The sequence below is a fragment of the Xenopus tropicalis genome, chromosome 8 (assembly GCF_000004195.4).
Source record: "Xenopus tropicalis strain Nigerian chromosome 8, UCB_Xtro_10.0, whole genome shotgun sequence".
NCBI classification, from domain to species: Eukaryota; Metazoa; Chordata; class Amphibia; order Anura; family Pipidae; genus Xenopus; species Xenopus tropicalis.
The window spans coordinates 131,676,692-131,698,524 of NC_030684.2; the positions used below are offsets into that span (position 1 = coordinate 131,676,692).

General features: G+C 42.8%; 1 protein-coding gene across 1 annotated transcript in view; it reads left to right on the forward strand.

Annotated features, from left to right (window-relative positions):
- ntrk1 (neurotrophic receptor tyrosine kinase 1) overlaps positions 1-21,833 on the forward strand; it is a 78,282-nt gene that overhangs the window by 47,934 nt on the left and 8,515 nt on the right. Inside the window, exons 8-15 of the mRNA XM_002938989.5 lie at positions 1,011-1,340; positions 2,367-2,384; positions 2,772-2,830; positions 5,345-5,447; positions 9,070-9,216; positions 9,345-9,475; positions 9,965-10,137; positions 13,904-14,144. Coding sequence (XP_002939035.2) covers positions 1,011-1,340; positions 2,367-2,384; positions 2,772-2,830; positions 5,345-5,447; positions 9,070-9,216; positions 9,345-9,475; positions 9,965-10,137; positions 13,904-14,144 — 1,202 coding nt within the window. The remainder of the gene's footprint in view (positions 1-1,010; positions 1,341-2,366; positions 2,385-2,771; positions 2,831-5,344; positions 5,448-9,069; positions 9,217-9,344; positions 9,476-9,964; positions 10,138-13,903; positions 14,145-21,833) is intronic.

Below are 21,833 nucleotides of genomic sequence, written 5' to 3' on the forward strand. Positions count from 1 at the left end.
ATGTCACAGCCCTGCCTCCTCCCCGCCCCACGACATCATGGCCCCACAGCCTCCCAGCCCCCCATGACATTATCCCTGCCCCCTGCCTGGCTTGCTTAGCCGGCAGAGGTGGCAACCCTATCCACAAATCCGCCGGTCTCCGTCCCCCAAATTTACGCGCGCTCGGGGGAGGACGTAGGGTTGGGGGACCCTGAGGGGGGTTAGGGGGGCCCCTGCGGTGGGGGGGTTAGGGGACATGGCCGGCGGGGGCACCTGCAGGGCCCCTGGGACGGGAGCCCCGGTGGGCCCTGTACCCCCCAGTCCGACCCTAAGTAGTTATCTGGTTGCTAGGCTTCAAGTTACCTTAGTAACCAGGGAGTGGACTGGTGTATGAATAGGAGAGGGCCTGAATAGAAAAATAACTAATAAAATAAGGCAATAAAATTGTAGCCTTGTGGGGCAATAGTTTTTTTTGGCAGCTGGGGTCAGTGACCCCCATTTTAAAAGTTGAAAAGAATTCTAAGTAGAAGGCAAAATAATTTTAAAGCTATAAAAATGTTGAAGACCTATTTAAAAAGTTGGTAACTGGTTGTTCTTCCTATATTTCACCCTATCTTTCCTTCAGAATACACTTCTATGTGTATCTAGGAGAGCAAAATGGCTTTCAGGCTGGGTTCCCTAAGCCACTGCTTTGTGCTCCCCATAGTCTGGGTCCATTGTGCTAGATCAGCGGTTCTCAACCTGTGGGTCGGGACCCCTTTGGGGGTCGAACAACACTTTCACAGGGGTCACCTATGACCATCAGAAAACACATATTTCCTATGGTCTTAGCAACCGAGACACAGCTCCTCTATGGTTGGGGGTCACCACAACATGAGGAACTGTATTAAAGGGTCGCGGCATTAGGAAGGTTGAGAACCACTGTGCTAGATGAAACTACACAAGGAAAGCCAAAAGCTGAACTTGATTCATTATAGAGCTTACTGAGCAATGAGGTCCATATCTAATATCCTTCTCTTTTCCCCCACCAGTCCCTGCAATGGTAGTAGCACTGGAAGAGGCCATTCCCCAGCACCATTTCTGCTTCCCTTACACTGTGGATGGGAACCCTAAGCCCGAGATCCGTTGGCAATTTAATGGACACAACCTGGAGATGAACGACTATATCTACTTAAAGACGGTGGAAGAGAGTGAGAATTCCACAGCCATCCATGGCTGCCTCTACCTGAATAAGCCAACCCATGTCAACAACGGTAACTACACCATCCTGGTTTGGAACATGCTGGGCTCGGCCTCTGAAACCGTCTACAGCAAATTTATGGATAATCCCTTCAGCTTTAACCCAGAGGAGCCCATACCAGGTATTTTTCATGCACAAAATTACCTATACAGGTATGGGACCCGTCATCCAGAATGCTCAGGACCTGGGGTTTTCTGGATAAGGGGTCTTTCCGTAATTCGGATCTCCTACCTTAAGTCTGCTAAATAAATTATTTAAACATTAATTAAACCCAATAGGATTGTTTTTCCTCCAATAAGGATTAATTATATCTTAGTTGGGATCAAGTACAGGTACTGTTTTATTATTACAGAGAAAAGGGAATCATTTAACCATTAAATAAACCCAATAGGGCTGTTCTGCCCCCAATAAGGGGTAATTATATCTTAGTTGGGATCAAGTACAGGTACTGTTTTATTATTACAGAGTAAAGGGAATCATTTAACCATTAAATAAACCCAATAGGGCTGTTCTGCCCCAATAAGGGGTAATTATATCTTAGTTGGGATCAAGTACAGGTACTGTTTTATTATTACAGAGAAAAAGGAATCATTTAACCATTAAATAAACCCAATAGGGCTGTTCTGCCCCAATAAGGGGTAATTATATCTTAGTTGGGATCAAGTACAGGTACTGTTTTATTATTACAGAGAAAAGGGAATCATTTAACCATTAAATAAACCCAATAGGGCTGTTCTGCCCCCAATAAGGGGTAATTATATCTTAGTTGGGATCAAGTACAGGTACTGTTTTATTATTACAGAGAAAAAGGAATCATTTAACCATTAAATAAACCCAATAGGGCTGTTCTGCCCCAATAAGGGGTAATTATATCTTAGTTGGGATCAAGTACAGGTACTGTTTTATTATTACAGAGAAAAGGGAATCATTTAACCATTAAATAAACCCAATAGGGCTGTTCTGCCCCCAATAAGGGGTAATTATATCTTAGTTGGGATCAAACACACAGCTGAACACAATATAAATTACTATCAGGCATCTTTCCACCTTATTTTGGTGCCAATGTCTGAGAACCTCCTAGGGTTGAGCTAAGTGCCCAGTTGGAAATAAGGCGACAATAATATGTTTTTCCATTTCTCTTTTGCAGTGTCCCTGTCTCCAGAGGGTAAGTAACAATATTTGTTTTCATTTGTGTTTGTTTTGTGAGTAATTCTCACTTCCATTAACTTGTTTTGAATCATGGTCCATAACAATGTAAAAATAGAAGAGCAGCCTTTTTGCAATTATTTACAGAGCTGAAACAACACTGATGTATATCTCTTAATAAATATCATGGCTGTTTAAGAGATACAGAGGTGCAAAGATTGTACCCGATAGCAGTAGCTGCTAATAAACGAGGGTGAGGTGCATTGTGGGTAAAAAAAAGCTAACTGCCTATTGGCTGTGTCTACAATATAGGCAAAGATAATATTTTATTCTGATAGAATTTCACCATATTCATTGAGATAGAGAATCAGTCGCTAATGCACAGTCCAACCCTATTCTCTCCTAGGAGGAGGCAATAGCACCTACACAACCACAGTAGAAACAGTGGAGGAAAATACCTTTGGGGTAAGTTTGCTTCAAGTATTTTTATATACAGTAACTTTCCTAAAGGGGCAGCTGCAATGAATTCTCTCCACTTAGGTCTTCTCCGTTGACTCCAACCTCAATGTTTTTATATTAGTGGTTTGTAAGTATCTACTTGAGGAACCACACTCTTGGGGTCAGCAATGAATTGGTTTTCTAATTGGAATTTCCGAGAGTGCATTAAGCTGTGTTTAATTACAGTGGCCGGCCGTTCTTTAATGCCAAACAAGGTGTGGGAAGGAATTAGTGATTCAGTGGTTTCTGATATTCTTTCAAGGATTTTCCCTATGAAGTCTTGACGCGATTCTCTAATAAGCAGCAACAAAGTCTTGGGTGGTTATTATTTTGCCAGCCAAACATGGCTGGATTTAGTGGTACAGGTATGGGATCCCTTATCCGGAAACCCATTATCCAGAAAGCTCAGAATTATGGAAAGCCCGTCTCCCATAGACTCCATTTTAATCAAATAATATAGAATTAAAATAGAACTGATTCTCTTTTTCTCTGTAGTAATAAAACAGTACCTGTACTTGATCCCAACTAAGATATAATTACCCCTTATTGGGGACAGAACAGCCCTATTGGGTTTATTTCATGGTTAAATGATTCCCTTTTCTCTGTAATAATAAAACAGTACCTGTACTTGATCCCAACTAAGATATAATTACCCCTTATTGGGGGCAGAACAGCCCTATTGGGTTTATTTCATGGTTAAATGATTCCCTTTTCTCTGTAATAATAAAACAGTACCTGTACTTGATCCCAACTAAGATATAATTACCCCTTATTGGGGCAGAACAGTCCTATTGGGTTTATTTCATGGTTAAATGATTCCCTTTTCTCTGTAATAATAAAACAGTACCTGTACTTGATCCCAACTAAGATATAATTACCCCTTATTGGGGCAGAACAGTCCTATTGGGTTTATTTCATGGTTAAATGATTCCCTTTTCTCTGTAATAATAAAACAGTACCTGTACTTGATCCCAACTAAGATATAATTACCCCTTATTGGGGGCAGAACAGCCCTATTGGGTTTATTTAATGGTTAAATGATTCCCTTTTCTCTGTAATAATAAAACAGTACCTGTACTTGATCCCAACTAAGATATAATTACCCCTTATTGGGGGCAGAACAGCCCTATTGGGTTTATTTAATGGTTAAATGATTCCCTTTTCTCTGTAATAATAAAACAGTACCTGTACTTGATCCCAACTAAGATATAATTACCCCTTATTGGGGACAGAACAGCCCTATTGGGTTTATTTAATGGTTAAATGATTCCCTTTTCTCTGTAATAATAAAACAGTACCTGTACTTGATCCCAACTAAGATATAATTACCCCTTATTGGGGACAGAACAGCCCTATTGGGTTTATTTAATGGTTAAATGATTCCCTTTTCTCTGTAATAATAAAACAGTACCTTTCTACAGAGAAAAAGGAAATCATTTTTAAAAATTAGAATTATTTGCTTATAATGGAGTCTATGAGAGATGGCCTTTCCGTAATTCAAAACTTTCTGGATAACGGGTTTCCGGATAAGGGATCCTATACCTGTATTGTCATTGGGCCTTGACGTTGTTCTACAAAAACAACTGAAGAGCGAAAGTGGGCAAAGCTACAGCGTTCTAGACACCATCTTAATCTACTGTTGCCATTTTACTCTTCTATACCTACTATGCTCCACTATTGCTACAGACAATTACTGCTTTTCCAGTGCCCTCTATGGGCAGGGTATGTTGGTATAATGTCCAGTCAGCTTCACCGTGATCATCAGCCCTTACCTTTATGTAAGCAGTATAGAAGTCTATATATTGAGAGCCATAGGGGTTACAGGTAATAAAACACACATGTTGAGTTCAGTTACCTCTGCTAGAGTTTAGTGATGTTTTGATCAAGGTACTCTACTGTAATAAGGTGGGTCTGAGTCCACTGGATAGTGATCAGTAAAGTGTTCTCCCATATATCCCATATAAGTATGTTAAAGATATGCATATATCTTTAATATACTTCCTTTGTATCAATTAACCCAGCCAGACAATTGCATTCATACAACAAACCCATAAGCGCTACCTGCTGGGGACTTAGGGGCAAAGCCTATTTGCTCTTTTGGATCCGCTTGGAAGTCCAGTCCAGTTTGAAAGAACTTTGGGGGAGAACACTTGGCACAATGGCTAAAGAACTGATAAAGCAACATTTATATATATCTGTAACTTTGTGGTGAGGGGTGGCCTTGACCCAACGCTGGACCTCAATGTGGGGCTAGAACCAAAGAATCAGAAAACGTCTCTAATAAGGAATTTTAGTTGAATCATGACAATAGATTTAATGAATTTCCATCCTAATTCACTGGCTATATAGAACCAGTACTAACTGAATAATTTACACTTCCTTGGCTCCACCATTTGTCTGAGACTTCAGCTCATTGTGGGAATGAATTCCTTTAAAGCAAATCTGGGCCTCATTCTGCCTTGTTTTTTGTGCTTCTCTTAGGTCTCAGTGGCAGTGGGACTGGCCGTATTCGCCTGCTTATTCCTCCTCCTCATTCTGATTGCACTGAATAAATGTGGAAGACATTCTAAGTTTGGAATTAACAGTGAGTATCCCACCGACGGCCTTGCTCATGGATCCCAACCTCCTCTTCACATGGAGCCATTGTCATGTTGTGCAGTTTGTTCAGTTAGCAAGTTCTTGTCTTTCATATTACATTATTATGGCATCATACTGAATTGGTTCTGAAGAGAAACATGTCTTGAGTGATATGGTGGGCATCTTCCATGTCCAATATTTAGTCATTTAGATTACTGTTCATATAACTATTTTATCTTATTCAGTCGTGTAACTATAGAAGAAACCTGCAGTTCTTGGGGAGGGTCCGGTGACAAGGGGGCCCAGATTGTGGGGACTGCTTCCTCTATAGGTTTAGCGAGCTCCCCTCGCCACCACTGTCCTACCTGAGAACTAGCAGGTGAGGAGGGGGGACATGAGGGAGAGGAGGGTGGGGAGTTGGAAAGTGAGGGTTGGCGGGAGGGTGTAAGTTATGGTTTTGTGAGTAAGGGTTGGGTGAGGGTTATGGTTTTGTGAGTAAGGGTTGGGTGAGGGTTATGGTTTTGTGAGTAAGGGTTGGGTGAGGGTTATGGTTTTGTGAGTAAGGGTTGGGTGAGGGTTATGGTTTTGTGAGTAAGGGTTGGGTGAGGGTTATGGTTTTGTGAGTAAGGGTTGGGTGAGGGTTATGGTTTTGTGAGTAAGGGTTGGGTACGTGTTATGGTTTTATGAGTAAGAGTTGGGTGCGGGTTATTGTTTTGTAAGTAAGGGTTGGGTTTGGGTTATGGTTTTGTGAGTAAGAGTTGGGTGAGGGTTATGGTTTTGTGAGTAAGGGTTGGGTGAGGGTTATGGTTTTGTGAGTAAGGGTTGGGTGAGGGTTATGGTTTTGTGAGTAAGGGTTGGGTGCAGGTTATGGTTTTGTGAGTAAGGGCTGGGTGAGGGTTATGGTTTTGTGAGTAAGGGTTGGGTGTAGGTTATGATTTTGTGAGTAAGGGTTGGGTGAGGGTTATGGTTTTGTGAGTAAGGGTTGAGTGCGGGTTAAGGTTTTGTGAGTAAGGGTTGGGTGCGGGTTAAGGTTTTGTGAGTAAGGGTTGGGTGCGGGTTAAGGTTTTGTGAGTAAGGGTTGGGTGCGGGTTAAGGTTTTGTGAGTAAGGGTTGGGTGCGGGTTATGGTTTTGTGAGTAAGGGTTGGGTGCGGGTTATGGTTTTGTGAGTAAGGGTTGGGTGCGGGTTAAGGTTTTGTGAGTAAGGGTTGGGTGCAGGTTATGGTTTTGTGAGTAAGGGTTGGGTGCGGGTTAAGGTTTTGTGAGTAAGAGTTGGGTGCGGGTAGAGTTTTTCTGATGCACATCACTACTGTATTCCTGGGGCAGGCATGTAGAAATGCCCCCTCCTGCCCCCTAACTTGTGCACCATTCAGATGAGCCTCTCAGTTCTTGTGATGCCCTTTTATAGTGTTTAGCAGGGTATTGGCAGACAACATTTTCCATGCAGAAAGAGTGACTGGGATCTGAAATTGCCCCTCCAAAGAGCCATATATACCCAGAAGGCTTGATCAATATAAGCCAAACTGACTGTCCAAATCTAGGCACGGCCATCTTTAAAAGCCCCTATACTCATATGCCTTTGAACCAAACCCAGAGCAATGTGTCCGTCCTGTGTTACTGACCCCCCCCACCAAGTAATAATAGAGTTAACTGGTTGTGTGCCAAAGCTATATCCATTATCTCCATCTCCCAAGGGGTTAACAGAGGCAATTATCAGCACTTACAGTCATACAACCTCAAAGATCAATGAGGAGGTGGAGGGAGATGTGCCCGAGCGATTGTTGGCACGTAGCGCCGGTTACAGGTGCCCCCCTCTGCACGCGGTAACTGCATTTTCTCGACTTTAACTAAAGGCAAGAGAAGAGGATTTTCAAGAGCTGCACTTCATTAGTGTTTGTTTTCCTCGCGCCAGGCAGTAAGAAGCTGCTAATTCACTTTTGAAATTGATTCAAGCTCTAAATGGGTTTGATCCGTCTGTTTCCCAGGGGCTGTAGGCTCACGTTGCTGGAGAGAAGGGGAGAGGGAGAGCAGGAGATGCTACAAAGATGCTCTTTCTGGTTAAAATGTCCATAAATGCTAAGACAAAGTGTTTGTATAGATAATATACACATTCACAGATCACAATTAAGCTGGGCATACAAAGATGTGCTCCTCTGGAGAGGTTGCTATGCCAGGGGATTAAGGAACAGTTTATTTCAGAACGTCCGACCCCTTCCTTTACGTGTGAGAGAGCTGCCATACAGCTACCCTATGTTTTACTGTTTAGCAGTCATTTTCCAATTGGTTTTCATATTTTTTGTGGTTTGAAAACTAATTGCCTTTCTATTCTGCCTCTCTTCAGCCTCCTGTTTACAACGATATCTGGTTGCCAAGGTCAGTGACCCCACCAGACAGCAGTTTAAACCTCAGGCTGTTGAACGGCAAAAGAGAAAAGCAAACACTTTTAAAAAAAACCACAAGAAAATAAAAAATGCATATTAATCTTGAGGCTAGATTCCTGTTATTATTGTTCTATCCTGTTTCGAGCGTGTCACTGAAACCGCTGTCTGGTTGCTAAGGTGAGTTCAAACGGCAAGGATGAGAGCTCTAGAACAAAGTAATAAATACAGTAATAGTAAATCTATGAAGGCCAACTGCAAATTGTCTGAACATGTCATTGAATACATTACACTAAAGGATCATTTGAGAGTGAACTTACCCTTTAACTTCTGCATGGTCTTATTGGATAGATGGAATATCAGTAGACAGTGGCCATACACCTGAAGATCCACTTATTTGGTGAGACTGCCAATCAAGCAGATATTTCTCTGTTATGCCCACCTTGAGCTGGGCGATACCAGGCTGATCATTGGATCAGCCTGATATTGCCCAGCTCAAGGAGGGCCATGAAGAAGACCATTTAGCCCTCTGGCCAATGATCAGACCATAATGAAGTTTAATGCAGGTCATCAACAGGAAACTCAAACCTGACGATTTTTCCCAGATATTGGTTGGACAGGTCTGTCAGTCCCCATATAAGGGCCAATAAGCTGCCAACCCAGTCCAGAGTTGTATAGCCGCCCTTATCTCCCAACACCATGACTCTTCTCCTCTTTGTTGAGTTTCAGACATGGACCTTCTGCTTAATAATAGTGTTGTGAGCTCTTGAGGATGCCCACAATCCTGACCCAATCAGCACTGAAGTCCCATGGACAAATAGGACATCAGTGGCCCCATAACTTGCAGAAAAGGTCGAAATATTGCTATTATGGCTTCTATGGTCTGATGGGACTTTTCAGGCAAGGGAGGAGAAACCTGAGATTAAAGAAAATGGCGTGGAATAAGAGAACAGGATAATAAGTAGAAAACTAACGGAGAGGAGATCAGGAATGCCGAAGGAGAGTGAAGAAATAAGATATAAGAGCAAACGGTTGGGGAGACTAGGTAAGGGGGGATAGATATAGGAGAGAAATATACAAAATAGAATATAAAGTAAAAGAGGGGAAGAGAAGAGGAGAGTGGTTAGTTGATCTTGTGTCGAAGGTTTCCTGGTGACCCCTCCAGTACCCCAACCTAATACTTTTAAACTTCTCTAAGAGAAGGTGAGTTGTTCATCAATCACTGTGAAATATTTATTTATTCTTGTGCACAGGAGCAGCAGTTTTGGCACAAGAGGATGACCTGGCAATGTCTCTTCATTTCATGAACTTTGGGACCAGTCCCCTTACCTCCGCTGAGGGAAAACTGGACGGGATGAAACCAAACTTCATTGAGAATCCACAGTACTTCTGTGATGCCTGTAAGTTGCACAGTGTGCTCCCATAGAGGGACAAAGGAACTGGAAAGGGCAGTGAGGGGGCTTGAGTTTTCTTTCTATAACTGGGTCCATTGAAAAATATCACCCTAAAAACTCTTCTCATCATGCAGGTGTCCAACACATCAAGCGGAGGGACATTGTGCTCAAGTGGGAGCTCGGAGAAGGGGCTTTTGGGAAAGTGTTCTTAGCAGAGTTTTACAACTTGACCCCAGAGAACGAGAAGACATTAGTGGCTGTGAAGGTAATATAAGTGTAAGGTATGACTGTGTAGGGACAGCAAGTGTAATAGATGCCAAAGGCTATGTAGATGGAAATAATGATCACATGGACAGCACACAAAGGCCAATATCTGAGCAGAAGTGCAGTCCATACTGAATTGGATCCTCAGTTGTCCTCATTTCCCCTTTCAGCCAGTCTGATTGCTCAGATACATTCAGAAAATGAAGCATTATGCTAGTGCTGATAAATGCAACAATAAATGGGCTATCATGTATTTATCTCATTTCAACCTGGAGCCAAAACTGTGTGGCGTATTGCTCAAAGGAGCACAGAGAGGAGCCCAGGCTTAATGCCTAACAGAATAAAGATTATGTTAATTGCAAATTAGTTGCACTAGACTAGACCTAGAAGGTTAGTTACTCAATCCAACTCTGGCATTTTGTTTTAAAGAACAGGGATCAGGAATGGCCTTTCCAGTGGCTTACTCTATCTTGTGCGTTTGACCTTCCAGGCTCTAAAGGAAGCTACAGAGAATGCCCGTCAAGACTTCCAGCGGGAAGCGGAGCTCCTCACTGTCCTTCAGCATGAACATATTGTCAAATTCTATGGGGTCTGCACTGATGGGGAACCTCTTATCATGGTATTTGAGTACATGAAGCATGGAGACCTCAACCGCTTCCTCAGGTGAGTTTACCCTTCTATCTAGTACCCTACTATGCAGTAGTTAAATACAGGTCTACTATTAAACACCTTGCTTAGGCAGTGATACCCACCATAAGTTATGGTTCCCCAGTGTTGCTGCTTGAGGACACTGGTGGGATTTTTTTGACAACAGAAACTTTGCTTCCAAAATTCTGGGCTCACAGTTTATCTGTACACAAATTCTGCTTTCTGCTCTGCAGTGGTGGAACTTCTCCTGCTGTAAAGGCTTGTGAGATCTAACAGGCAGGATGGTGCTCCTGTCTAATAGTGCTATGGCAGGAACCCAATGCCACCTTTAGAGGTCTCAGGATCATCTATGAGACCATTATCACCCTGTCACGACTAAACACCAAATGGCAGATGGAGATGAAATCCAGTAACGGACCAATGGTCAGGGCAGGCAGCAATAAAACAAAGTCCAGTAAATGGGCCAGTAGTTAGGACAGGCAGTCAAAACCAGTAGATCCACAAGAACAAGTCAAGGACAGCTCAGAAACTAGGTATGGGGGCACAGAACCAGGCAGGGATACAGGAACAAGGAAATCACTACAACACACATTGGCAAGATCCCAGCTAACAGCTTAATGACCATGCATTGAGCAAAGGTCGGGGCAGGCTTAAGGTGGCCATATGTGTAGAGATTGCCCATCTCTATCTCAGTGTGTCTGCTATCAGCCCTAATGCACTCAGCCATGGTCCATTGGCGGCTTCAGTAGAGCCATATATAATATATAATTATGAGCTGCCTCTAGGCAAGAACAGGTAATACCATCATTAAAGTACAGACTGAGTGCACCTCGTGTTAACTTGCATTTAAGGGATTTTCGTGGTTATCAACCCGTTAAGGATCATTGCTTCGAATGCCCATGGTATTCTTCAGGCATTAACCTTAAAACATATAATAAAGGGTAAATATTTTTCCTTTTAATGGACTCTGCAATATGCTGATTGCATTGTTAATATGTTTTATGACATCAGTGTTTACATCTAAGCAAATCATTTAAGCATCTGTGTGTATTTGTTTGCGGCCATGTTTATTGGTTACTGGTGACTCCATGACAACTGGGAGAAGCGAAACAGTCCCAAAGCCAGTCAGGCTACATTAATCCGCAGCTTTACCCAGAGCAATTCCGGGCCCTTTTGCCAGCCACAATATTCATAACGATGGCAGCAAGGCCTAAATGCCAGATATCACCCCCCTCATTGCAGGGTTAGGCTACGTAGTATTGGAACCCAAAGCGATACAGCAATATTAATAGACTAAGAACGAGAATCTATAAGTTATATCCCACTGATAGGTCCTGGATATACAGATAATCAATCAACAATTTAATCAGTGATACAAACAACCATTTATTGGCTCATTTTTAAACAAAACAATTCAGAAAAAACAAACGTACTATACCAAACGACAAACAATACTCTGGCGCGTTTCACACCATTGGGTGCTTCATCAGTGGAGGTGTGGCATGCTCATGCCATTTCCTTTATATACCCCCAACCTATGATTTATACAGCACACAGGGCTGCACTCAAACCCTGTAATGGACACATAATAAACCAAAACTCAAACAACCCTGCATCCAGCACAAATCATATAAAACATACATTACACCAAGTTACATTTCATTTTACCAATAATTACCAAATTTCAAGGGTACATTCAAGTGTCATATTAGTTATTTCTCATATCTAAATAAATATTGAAGTGCCAATTAATTTAATTTGAATTTTGACTCCATTCTGCACACCCACCCACCACTAGTTTTTTCGTGCTAGTATCATTTCATGGGTTCCGTTGGTCTTACTGATAACAGCCTGAACAACTGAACATCAGACATGTCAACTCTTCCTACTTTGTCAGGAATTTAATTGATTTAAGGAAGGGGAAGGGAACAGGGGCATGATAGGTATGGCCAAGATGCCCCTGGATCAGATTTTGATTGGCACATAAATCCGTAAGCACTAGCAGTAAACCATCTGGACATGTATGCCAGGTACTGTAGGATCAGAAGATGATAGGACCTTTGAAATCATCTGCCACTGCCCAGTGTTGGGGGGTGTATGTTACATTGGTCGATGCAGCGGCCCTTCCACTTCCAGGAGTTCCAAGCTGTTGGCCGGAATGAGTGGAACCTTAAAAGATACATACAGTACCCATTACATCAGTGGTTCTCAACCTTTGGGTCGGAACCCTTTTGGGGGTCGAACGACCCTTTCACAGGGGTCGCCTATGGTCTTAGGAACCGAGACACCGCTCCTCTTTCTGTGTCCAGGCGGGTCTGCCCACATACAGATACACCCACATACGAGTACCTGGCGTGATGACATTATTGCGCCAACCCAATCACATACATTCCGTACAAATACAGGTGTATTTGGCAGGGTAGGCGCTATAATGATATTTACATTACAATTCATAACAGTAGCAAAATTACAGTTATGAAGTAGCAACGAAAATAATTTTATGGCTGGGGGTCACCACAACATGAGGAACTGTATTAAACGGCCACGGCATTAGGAAGGTTGAGAACCACTGCATTACATACAGTCGGATAGTGTTGGGTACCACATGGCCACCTTAATCAGTTATTTATTCTGCTGAAGGCAATCTGCAATGAGCCAGAGGGGAGTCCGTACAGCCTGCCGTGCCATAGAACTGTCCCAAAGCTTCTTATGAAGGAAGTCCATACCAGTCTGGGTGGCATCCAGTCACTGTGACTATACCCAGGCGCATTCCTGCCCATACCAGGGACCCTTTCAATGAACATGTAAATGTCAGTTTCTCCAGTCATTTTGATCCCTACGCATCAGGCTCACCGTACCGCACTCACATTAATCAACTCATTTAGAGCAAGATACCATAAGAGCCTTGTGCTCCGACAGACTGATCAATGTGTCGCTCTCTCAGGAAGTATGTAAGACCACTCGCCAGCATGGCCACCGCTTAAGTTCAGCTTCTGATTGGTGGTTGACTCCTTCTTTGAGGCAGCGATTTATTGCCTGAGTTTCTCTCCAGCTCTAAGTTAAAGTATTGTCATCTTCCTTGTTATTTTCCTCTCTTTTATTAACGCTCCCCGCCGCTGTTTTCCTCCCTCTCCTCCCCTCCATATTTCCATTATAATTGTCTATCTGCCTCTGACGGGCCGACTTCTCTCTCTCTCTCTTGGCTAATGCAATCCTCCTTGCAATATTGATTAGATTAGCTGTCTGAGAGGCTTAAATAGAAGGAGATTGTCCATCAGTTGAAATAAACAGAGACTTTTTGATTGGCCCCGCAGGTATTAGACATAGACGTGGCGCTGCCAGTGGTGTGGCGCAGTGGCTTGGTTCTAAAGGGAAGATCAGAAAAAGAGACACCATTTTTTTTCACGACTGTTAGTTAAAATTCAATATGATGCAGTTTACAATGCAATTTGCAATTGGTCGTTATTGTGGTTTGGGAACAGCAACGTTTCCGCCACATGCCAAGGTGAGAAGCTTTATGCGGGTGGCACTTAACAAAGGGCACGAAAAATAGAAAAGCAAAAAGATTTCTATTAGATTTAGTGACCAGTGGAAGGTGTGTTTTTGGGCATTTCTGCCCCACTGGGGAAGCCACCAGGTGTGGCATTAACCCAATGGGAGGAACATTTACATACACAGAAGTCAAGATGGAGCTCACTATGATATTGCTCCTAAAACGTATCACAGCTCTAAGATGGTAAGCTGGTAAGCGAGAGATATGGTTCTGTCTTGCTCTGCCTAGATCCCATGGGCCTGATGCCAAAATCCTGGATAACGGCAATGGCCAGCCATACGGACAGCTGAACCTGACACAGATGCTCCAGATTGCCAGCCAGATTGCTTCAGGAATGGTCTATTTAGCTTCGCTCCACTTCGTCCATCGGGATTTGGCTACAAGGAACTGCCTGGTCGGCAATAATCTGGTGGTCAAGATCGGTGACTTTGGCATGTCAAGGGACATCTACAGCACAGATTACTACAGGGTAAGACAACTAATTAATCTAAAGGTATCCACAGTTACCAGGACAAGATGATGATTAACCATTTTGTATCCTAATTTTTGTTCATGAACTGAGCCAAGAACCCGTCTCTAAGGGTGAAGGTCAATGTGGTAATGGTGTGGAAGGGTTGAAGTGGTAGTTGCAGTGTGATTGACAATATTATGGGAGGGTGATGGGAAGTTCAGCCATTTCAGCTCATCTGTAGTCACTTTTATTTAATCCCCCACGCCCGGTCACCAACAGTAAGTCATCACCAGATGACCTGTTTCATTGAAATGCATAGAAACATCAGCCCAAGTCCTCCATGAGGAGTGGAGCATGTAGGACTACATGAGAAGTAGTGGAGCATGAAGCACTACATGAGAAGTAGTGGAGCATGTAGGACTACATGAGAAGTAGTGGAGCATGAAGCACTACATGAGAAGTAGTGGAGCATGTAGGACTACATGAGAAGTAGTGGAGCATGTAGGACTACATGAGAAAAAGTGGAGCATTAAGCACTACATGAGAAGAAGTGGAGCATGTAGGACTACATGAGAAGTAGTGGAACATATAGGGCTACATGAGAAGTAGTGGAGCATGTAGGGCTACATGAGAAGTAGTGGAGCATGTAGGACTACATGAGAAGTAGTGGAGCATGTATGACTACATGAGACGTAGTGGAGCATGTAGGACTACATGAGAAGTAGTGGAGCTGGGCTGGAATGGAACTGGGAGGCGGGTATAGCCATGAGGTACCTGGGTGGGAGATTGTTGTGTGTCTGTGGGAGGTAGTGGTTTATGTCAAGGGTAGGAGAGCACCTCCAAGCTGAAGTCCACTGTATTGCAAACATAATGGAAGGACAAGGATTCTTTGATGGGCCAAATAACTATACTTAGACTATAGTCTGCGTGTAAATGTTACAGGGTTGCGAGGGTGGTGGTGAGGGTGGCCGTAGTATGGTTGTGGTCCATGTAGACATGTGTTCTTACAGTGGATAATATAGCCTGCATCCCCTGGTCTCTAAAAGTGTCCAATATTAATGATCCGACTGCCCTGGCACAGGAATGGTGAGCATCTTTGCCTTTGCTCACAATACACTCTTCCTATTTCCTGTTATGGCAACTTCCTGTTATGGTTACACCCCAACCACACCCCTAGCTCCTCCCAGAGGAAGATATACATATGAATACATCTGGGTGGGTTAATAGATCTGTATATCTCACCCTGTGTGACTGTTGGTATCCATAATAACATAAATAAAAACATAGGTGGAAGCTGGCAGCAGGGAGGGCATGGCAACTTTGACCCTTTAATTATGGGATGGCTTAGCCTTTATAGTCAGCCTATGGGCCAAAATAAAAGCTAATTTATATAACACCCAGAAGTGTTGGGTAAATGTTCTATTTCATTTGCTCTGTTTATTAGAACATTCAGCTGTTTTTCATCTAATTTCCTACGTATTAGACGCACATACAAACATACAAATAACACAGAAGAGATTTGCTAACGGCTGCATTGGGTGTTCCTGTAGCTGCTTCTAATTAACCAATGGGCTTCACCTTTGGACAATTGCGTAATAACATGACACCCAGCTCCCACAATGCACCTCACCGGCCGCTGTTTATCCACACATAGTCCCGGAGGCATATACACACACATAGTTGGTGTTTTATAAATCAAAGCATTTGTATGAGGGGAAGGGGTAAAGGAGAACTTGTTTTTATGAATAACTGAAGAATACATGCATGTAGAATACAGGGGCATCAGCTGGTAAATTGGGCTAGTCTTTCTTTCTTCTTTATATAGTCTTATAATATCACATATTCATATTAGATTCCATTCCCTGTCCCCCTTTTCTGTTGCTAAGCCACAAACCACACCCAGAGTCACCCCAGTTCTGTCCATCAGAAGCCACATATCCTTTTCACAGTTGATTCTGGAACTGTCCTATTAAAAATAGGGATACTATGCCTTTTAAGTCAATTTGCACAATCCCATGACATCCGTAGTAACATCATGGAAGCAGACCCATGACTGACCCAAACCCACAGCAAGCCCCCTTTGGACCTTTACCTGACCTTCACAGGTTCTTTAGCAAAGCTGACCTGATATTGTAACCATTAAGTGACATTAAGTGATATCATTCTAGGCCAGGGATCCCCAACCTTTCTTACTTGTGAGCCACAGTCAAATGTAAAAAGACTTGGGGAGCAACACAAGCACCATAAAAGTTCATGGAGGAGCCAAATAAGGGCTGTGATTGGCTATTAGGGGCCTCTATGCACCCTATCAGCTTACAGGGGCTTTATTTGGTAGGAAATCTTGTTTTTATTCAACCAAAACTTGCCCCCAAGTCAGGAATACCCAAGGGGTGCCCCTGAGCCACTAGTTGGGAATCACTGCTCTAGGGGTTGGATCAACCAGATACAGAAGAATTTAGGAGGCTTACTCCTTAGCGAAGTACCCCAGCAGGGTGCCTATGGCCAACTCAAGCAGGGAATCAAGCAATTTATTCCTGAAACCTGACCACATTCTGGGTATTATGCAGGTACCAACACGTACCTAACCAGGTGCTGGACTCTACCACAAGGCTGGACTTTTTCAGACTTTTTCAGTCCAAGCACAATTTGAAGGTCCAACCTTTGACCAGGGCCACACGTAGCTAATGAAATGAGTATAGATACAGATAAATATCAGTCATTCAGCCATAGTTTAAAAAATATCTAGGGCTTCAAATGCATTCACCCCAATTTTAAGCCTAACTAACCTTTAAGCTGGGCTTTTTGAAACATCTGATTTCACCCACTTTTCACCCTAACAGACCCTCAAGCTGAGACCCCTCACCACTGTTTCAAGCCTTCCCCTACTCTGGGATTTTTGTCTGCTAGAGGGTACAGGCCATCAAGGAAACTATGGCAAATATGTTGGGTCAACTGGGAATAAAATAAAGTCTTCTGAACATAGCAATTAAATAGTCAATGCACTTGTCTGATTGGCTGGTTTACTCCAAATATAGAAACCCATGGCGACCAACCAGCTGGTAGCATTTATAGGTTTGCTGTTTAGAATACATATCTGATTGGCTGCTATGGTTTAGGAGAACTAAAACTTTCAAAGAATGGTATATACACATTGCTCTACTACAGTTGCCCACATGTGATCTGCAGGTGATCTGCAAGCTCCCCGAAACATCTGGAAGAAAATACAGATAGGGAAATTTTTTCTTTGTGGCAGAGATAAAATGGAACTCCACCCAAACACAAAAATGTAATGTAATTTCAATGTAATAATCTGGTTTGGAACAGTTCCCTAAGCCCAGCCCCCTGTTCTTCTGCTGATCTGGCTGGCTACTTTGTGAAAAAAATGTAACAGTAGTCGCCTGTCCTCAGTCTGCTTCAGCCTGCATCCTACCAATCCCACAATCCCTTGCACACAGGATGTCAATAAGGAAAGGAACATCACAGTGCAATGCATTGTGGGTTATGTAGTTCCTGCATGCTGTCTGTAAGCTGTGGAGAAGTTTGTAACGTTAATGTTTTAGTCCCTCCTCCCTTACCAAGATTTTAAATGATGCAGAAATAGAAGAACTGTTTGGCAGCTGGATTTCAGTATATAAAATGGTATTTATTCATACTTTTTGAAGGAATAGGTATATTAGGGACTTCTGTGTTGTGTGGGGCTCTTCATGGCATGTCTAGACTATGTTTGCTCCATCTGTTGGTTCTTGTGACATAACCTATTAAGAAAGGCAGTAAAAGCCAAGGGTTGAATCCATAACACCAGTCCCAAAGCAGAAAGCTCGCTTACTGAGTAGAAACAATTGAGGACTTGCTAGCTTCTCAGCACGGCCAGATAGTGGTTTGATAAGCAGATTTTTCCTCAAACAGCAGATGTAAGAAGTGAAATGGGAGAAGGTGAGATGGCTCCGCGCTATTTGTTGGATTATTTCTGATCTCAGTAACACAGTGTAACACTCTGTACTCAGCCAGCAAGAGATCAATGCGAACAATCTGACACCGATGTTCTGATCCTTATCCGCGCCTGCAGGGAATCCGGAACATTCTCAGCCTCGGCCGGCTCAGGAGACTGTCATGATTTCCCAGCATTAATACAACCATAGCCACCTGAATCTCTATGGGATATAGAGCATATTTAATAATACACACACACATATATATATATATATTTAATCTAAAATAAATGGAGCATTCATTTGACTTTTTCAATAATAACAAAAATTTTAATAACAAAAAAATGGTTTATATAGTCAATGTTTCAGTCCCTCCTCAAGGTTTGGTCCCCGAGGGACCAAAACTTGGATAATATGAATCTCTCCCATTATTCCACCATTTATATTTATCTATGCAAAATGACTTTCAAAAGGGCTGAAATGAAGTAGACACAGTTTCATGTGGATCATTGGACTGGCTGGGGGCAAATGGGTGTGACTGGGTGGGATTGGGGGAGTGACCTAAACTTTACAGATAGTGATTCTTCTGCTTTTAATGCACAGTGCTAGTTGCAGGTCTGTGCCTTGCACCTCTGGAGAGGCTATCAACATCCCCTGTACAACAGTCCCTAGCTGTTTCTCTCTAGCTGTGCCAGTGGGTACAGTCCCCTCCTCCATGGGCCACTATTGTCATGAGATCATTTTCCAGAAGGTCAAGCGATCAGATCAGGTTTGGCCCACCATCATGGTGACAAGATCTGCTTGTTGTTGACTTTATCAAACATCTTATTGGTTGGTTTGGGTTATCAGATGTGGACAAGCCTCAGGTCTTTTTATTACATTACTCCAAGTGTGTTTCACCAACTTAAGTGTTATGAAGTGACTAACTGCATAAGAAGTTGACTTCAGACTTGTTGAGGAACCTTGCTTCAGTAGTATGGAACCTGCAGCAGCCCAATCAGGTTTTTGCTTCCACTGTTCTGTTTGTAGAAGACTAATCAGATGATCTGTCTTTAGTCCTCGCTATTTGTGCTTCTATGGGAAAGTGAATTTCCTTGGACGCCTTTACTTTTCAATGGTTGCAAATGTACCCCAAGGTTCAGAACAATAGTCACTCAAGACAAAAAGCTGGATATGTTGCTCTTTATGTGAAGGTTTATATTTCCGGAGATAATGGCTTATGTTCAATACACACAATGCCTTAGACGCAGACCTACAGTGTCCAAAATTATGTTAAGAGAAGGTTGTTTTTGAGTAGGCCTGGTCCACCATGATGCCTCTCGTGCCAGTGCTGTTAAGGAATTCTATACGGTGCATTCTATCCCTTTTTCACAAGACTAAGTTGAGACACTGCCTGAAGTAGCCTCTGCTAGACAGGATTAGCTATACTCAGCTTGTCTGTTAGAGAGACTGGGGGTCTGTTTCAGGCAAGCTCAGGTAGTGCTGAGGACATCTTATTGCCACAGTCACAATCAGTCTGGCCTATAGAATATGGCAGCTTACCTCTCCTCTTGCAAAATGTAAGGGCCACTCTGGCATTGCCATAAGTCTCAGATGAAATTTGTTGACTCAGTAAAACCATAGGTCTTTAGATTTTTTTGGTTGAAGTCGCTGTTTAAGGTTCAACATATGATCAAGGCTCCCATTGGTTAGTAATGCCACATCTCACCCAATTAAACATTGAGATTGGCTTCTAGGAGTATAGAGAATTGCATTGTTCCCCAAACTAACTGACCCAGGTTGGAGCTCTGCGATTGACCAACCCCACTAACACAGGGGACACCAGAAAAGACCTTCCCCTATCCAGTCTTGCTGACTATAGTAGAACCCTCCCATGCACTCAGGAGGCCAGAAATTGTTGCCTGGAATAGGTTTTCTGGGAGGTGTAAAAACAGTTGAGTTGCTGATTTTTCCATATTTTCAGCTGTTTCTGGTTAAAACATCAGCCACCAGTCCCTAAAACACCAATTTGGAACCCCCCCCCCACCATTACATTGGGATTTCACCCTGATCCTCATCTGTGTAATAAAATCAGGCACAGCTTATAGTTGCGAGGAAGTGATCCTAACAAGCCGAGAGCTACCATGCGTCAGGTATGGCTTTATTCCAGAGCAGGGATTTTTATTGCCTGATGTACCTGCCAAATCGGCTGTTAGTTTGGGACAGCCCATCTGTCTTCATCTTGTTAAAGGCCTCCAGTGAGATTTGAACTTGTGACATCCTGGATAGAGAGGACCGGTTCTTTCCCTTTTAGCCATGGCGAGGGAGCCTCACAGTAAGATCTGTATACATATTTAATGCAGTTTTGTGATGGGAAAAGAGAGAACATCACTTAGCGAAGGATAGAAATCTTTTTTCCACCCAGGGAAATGGATGGAAAAGAGAACTTAAAGCATAAAGAAGCAACGCAATGCTAAGTTATTGCTAATGTAAGATTACAAGACCTAGCACTTCTAGGTTAAAAGACATACAGCTTACCCAAAATGTAGGGCTGCCCCTTGGGTGGGCCTGGAGCATCTGTTGGGGGCTCATCCTGAAGGCCCTATAGGGTGAGGTCTCATCAGATTGTCTCAAGATACTCCTGGAAGTTTCCAATAAAGGTTTGAGTGGAACCTGGGATGAACACTTATTTGCTGATCTATAAATTGTTGGAACTATGGCTGAATAGCGGATACAGCAAAGTTATCATATAGCTGTAACCTTGCTATGAGCAAAGGTTTGACCTCCAAAGGGGCCTAGAACCACAGCCTTAGACCCTAGTTTAATAGTGCCACCAAAGAAGCCTGCATATAAGATTACAGGAGGGGGGACATCAGTTAAATAGAACAAAATTCCCCCAAAAAAGTAAAGAATCTCCACTAGATACACAAAAATATAATATATTCGAGAATGGAGGCTGAGTAGTAACCAAAATACCAAGTCCCAGGGGAGATTTCCACTTAATATAGTATTAAACTCTATTTTTTCATGTATGCTTGGGCGTCTTTTAGATATTCTCTTCCTTATGGGGACTTTTTATGCATATAACCTACAGACATTCACCTTTTATGATGATACAAAAAGTCTTTTCCAGCTTAAAAATTTCCAGTTGTTTTTGCTTATCAGGTCTCCTGAGTGGATGTATAGGAGAAGGAAAGGCATTTTGACATTTTACTGCCAATAGATTCGTCACATTAGTTCCACCTAGAACACTATATTTATTCTGCAGAAAGCTTTACCATACCCGAGTAAACAGCCCTAGAAGCTCCCTCTGTTTGTTTAAGATAGCAGCTGCCATTTTAGCTTGGTCTCAGTAGCTTCCTGCTGCAGCTGTAGCCGTTGGTAGCTCAGATCACACATTCTGATGGGAGGAGGAGTGAATTCTTATGGGAGGGGGGAGAGGAGAGAGCTGTGCAGACTCCAGCCCCAGGAATGAAGGATTTTTTCTAAGAGAGGAAGTCAGATACCAAAGAACATGTTTACAAAAAAGGAGACAAGAAATCCTGTGTTTCTTTTGATAGAGGACTCTCTTAGTGCTCATGGCTGTATTTATATAGTTTACACCTTTCCTAGGACCCACAGTGAAACATTTTGGATCCACCACCCTCACAACATTTGGGGAAGATTATCTGTTTTTCACACTTTTATTACAACTATGCATCAGGACCACAGTAGGGCTCTATATACTTGGTACTTACACATGTCACCAACCCCCCTACAGGCAGAATGGTCTGGGTCCGCTGATGCTATTGTTAAACCT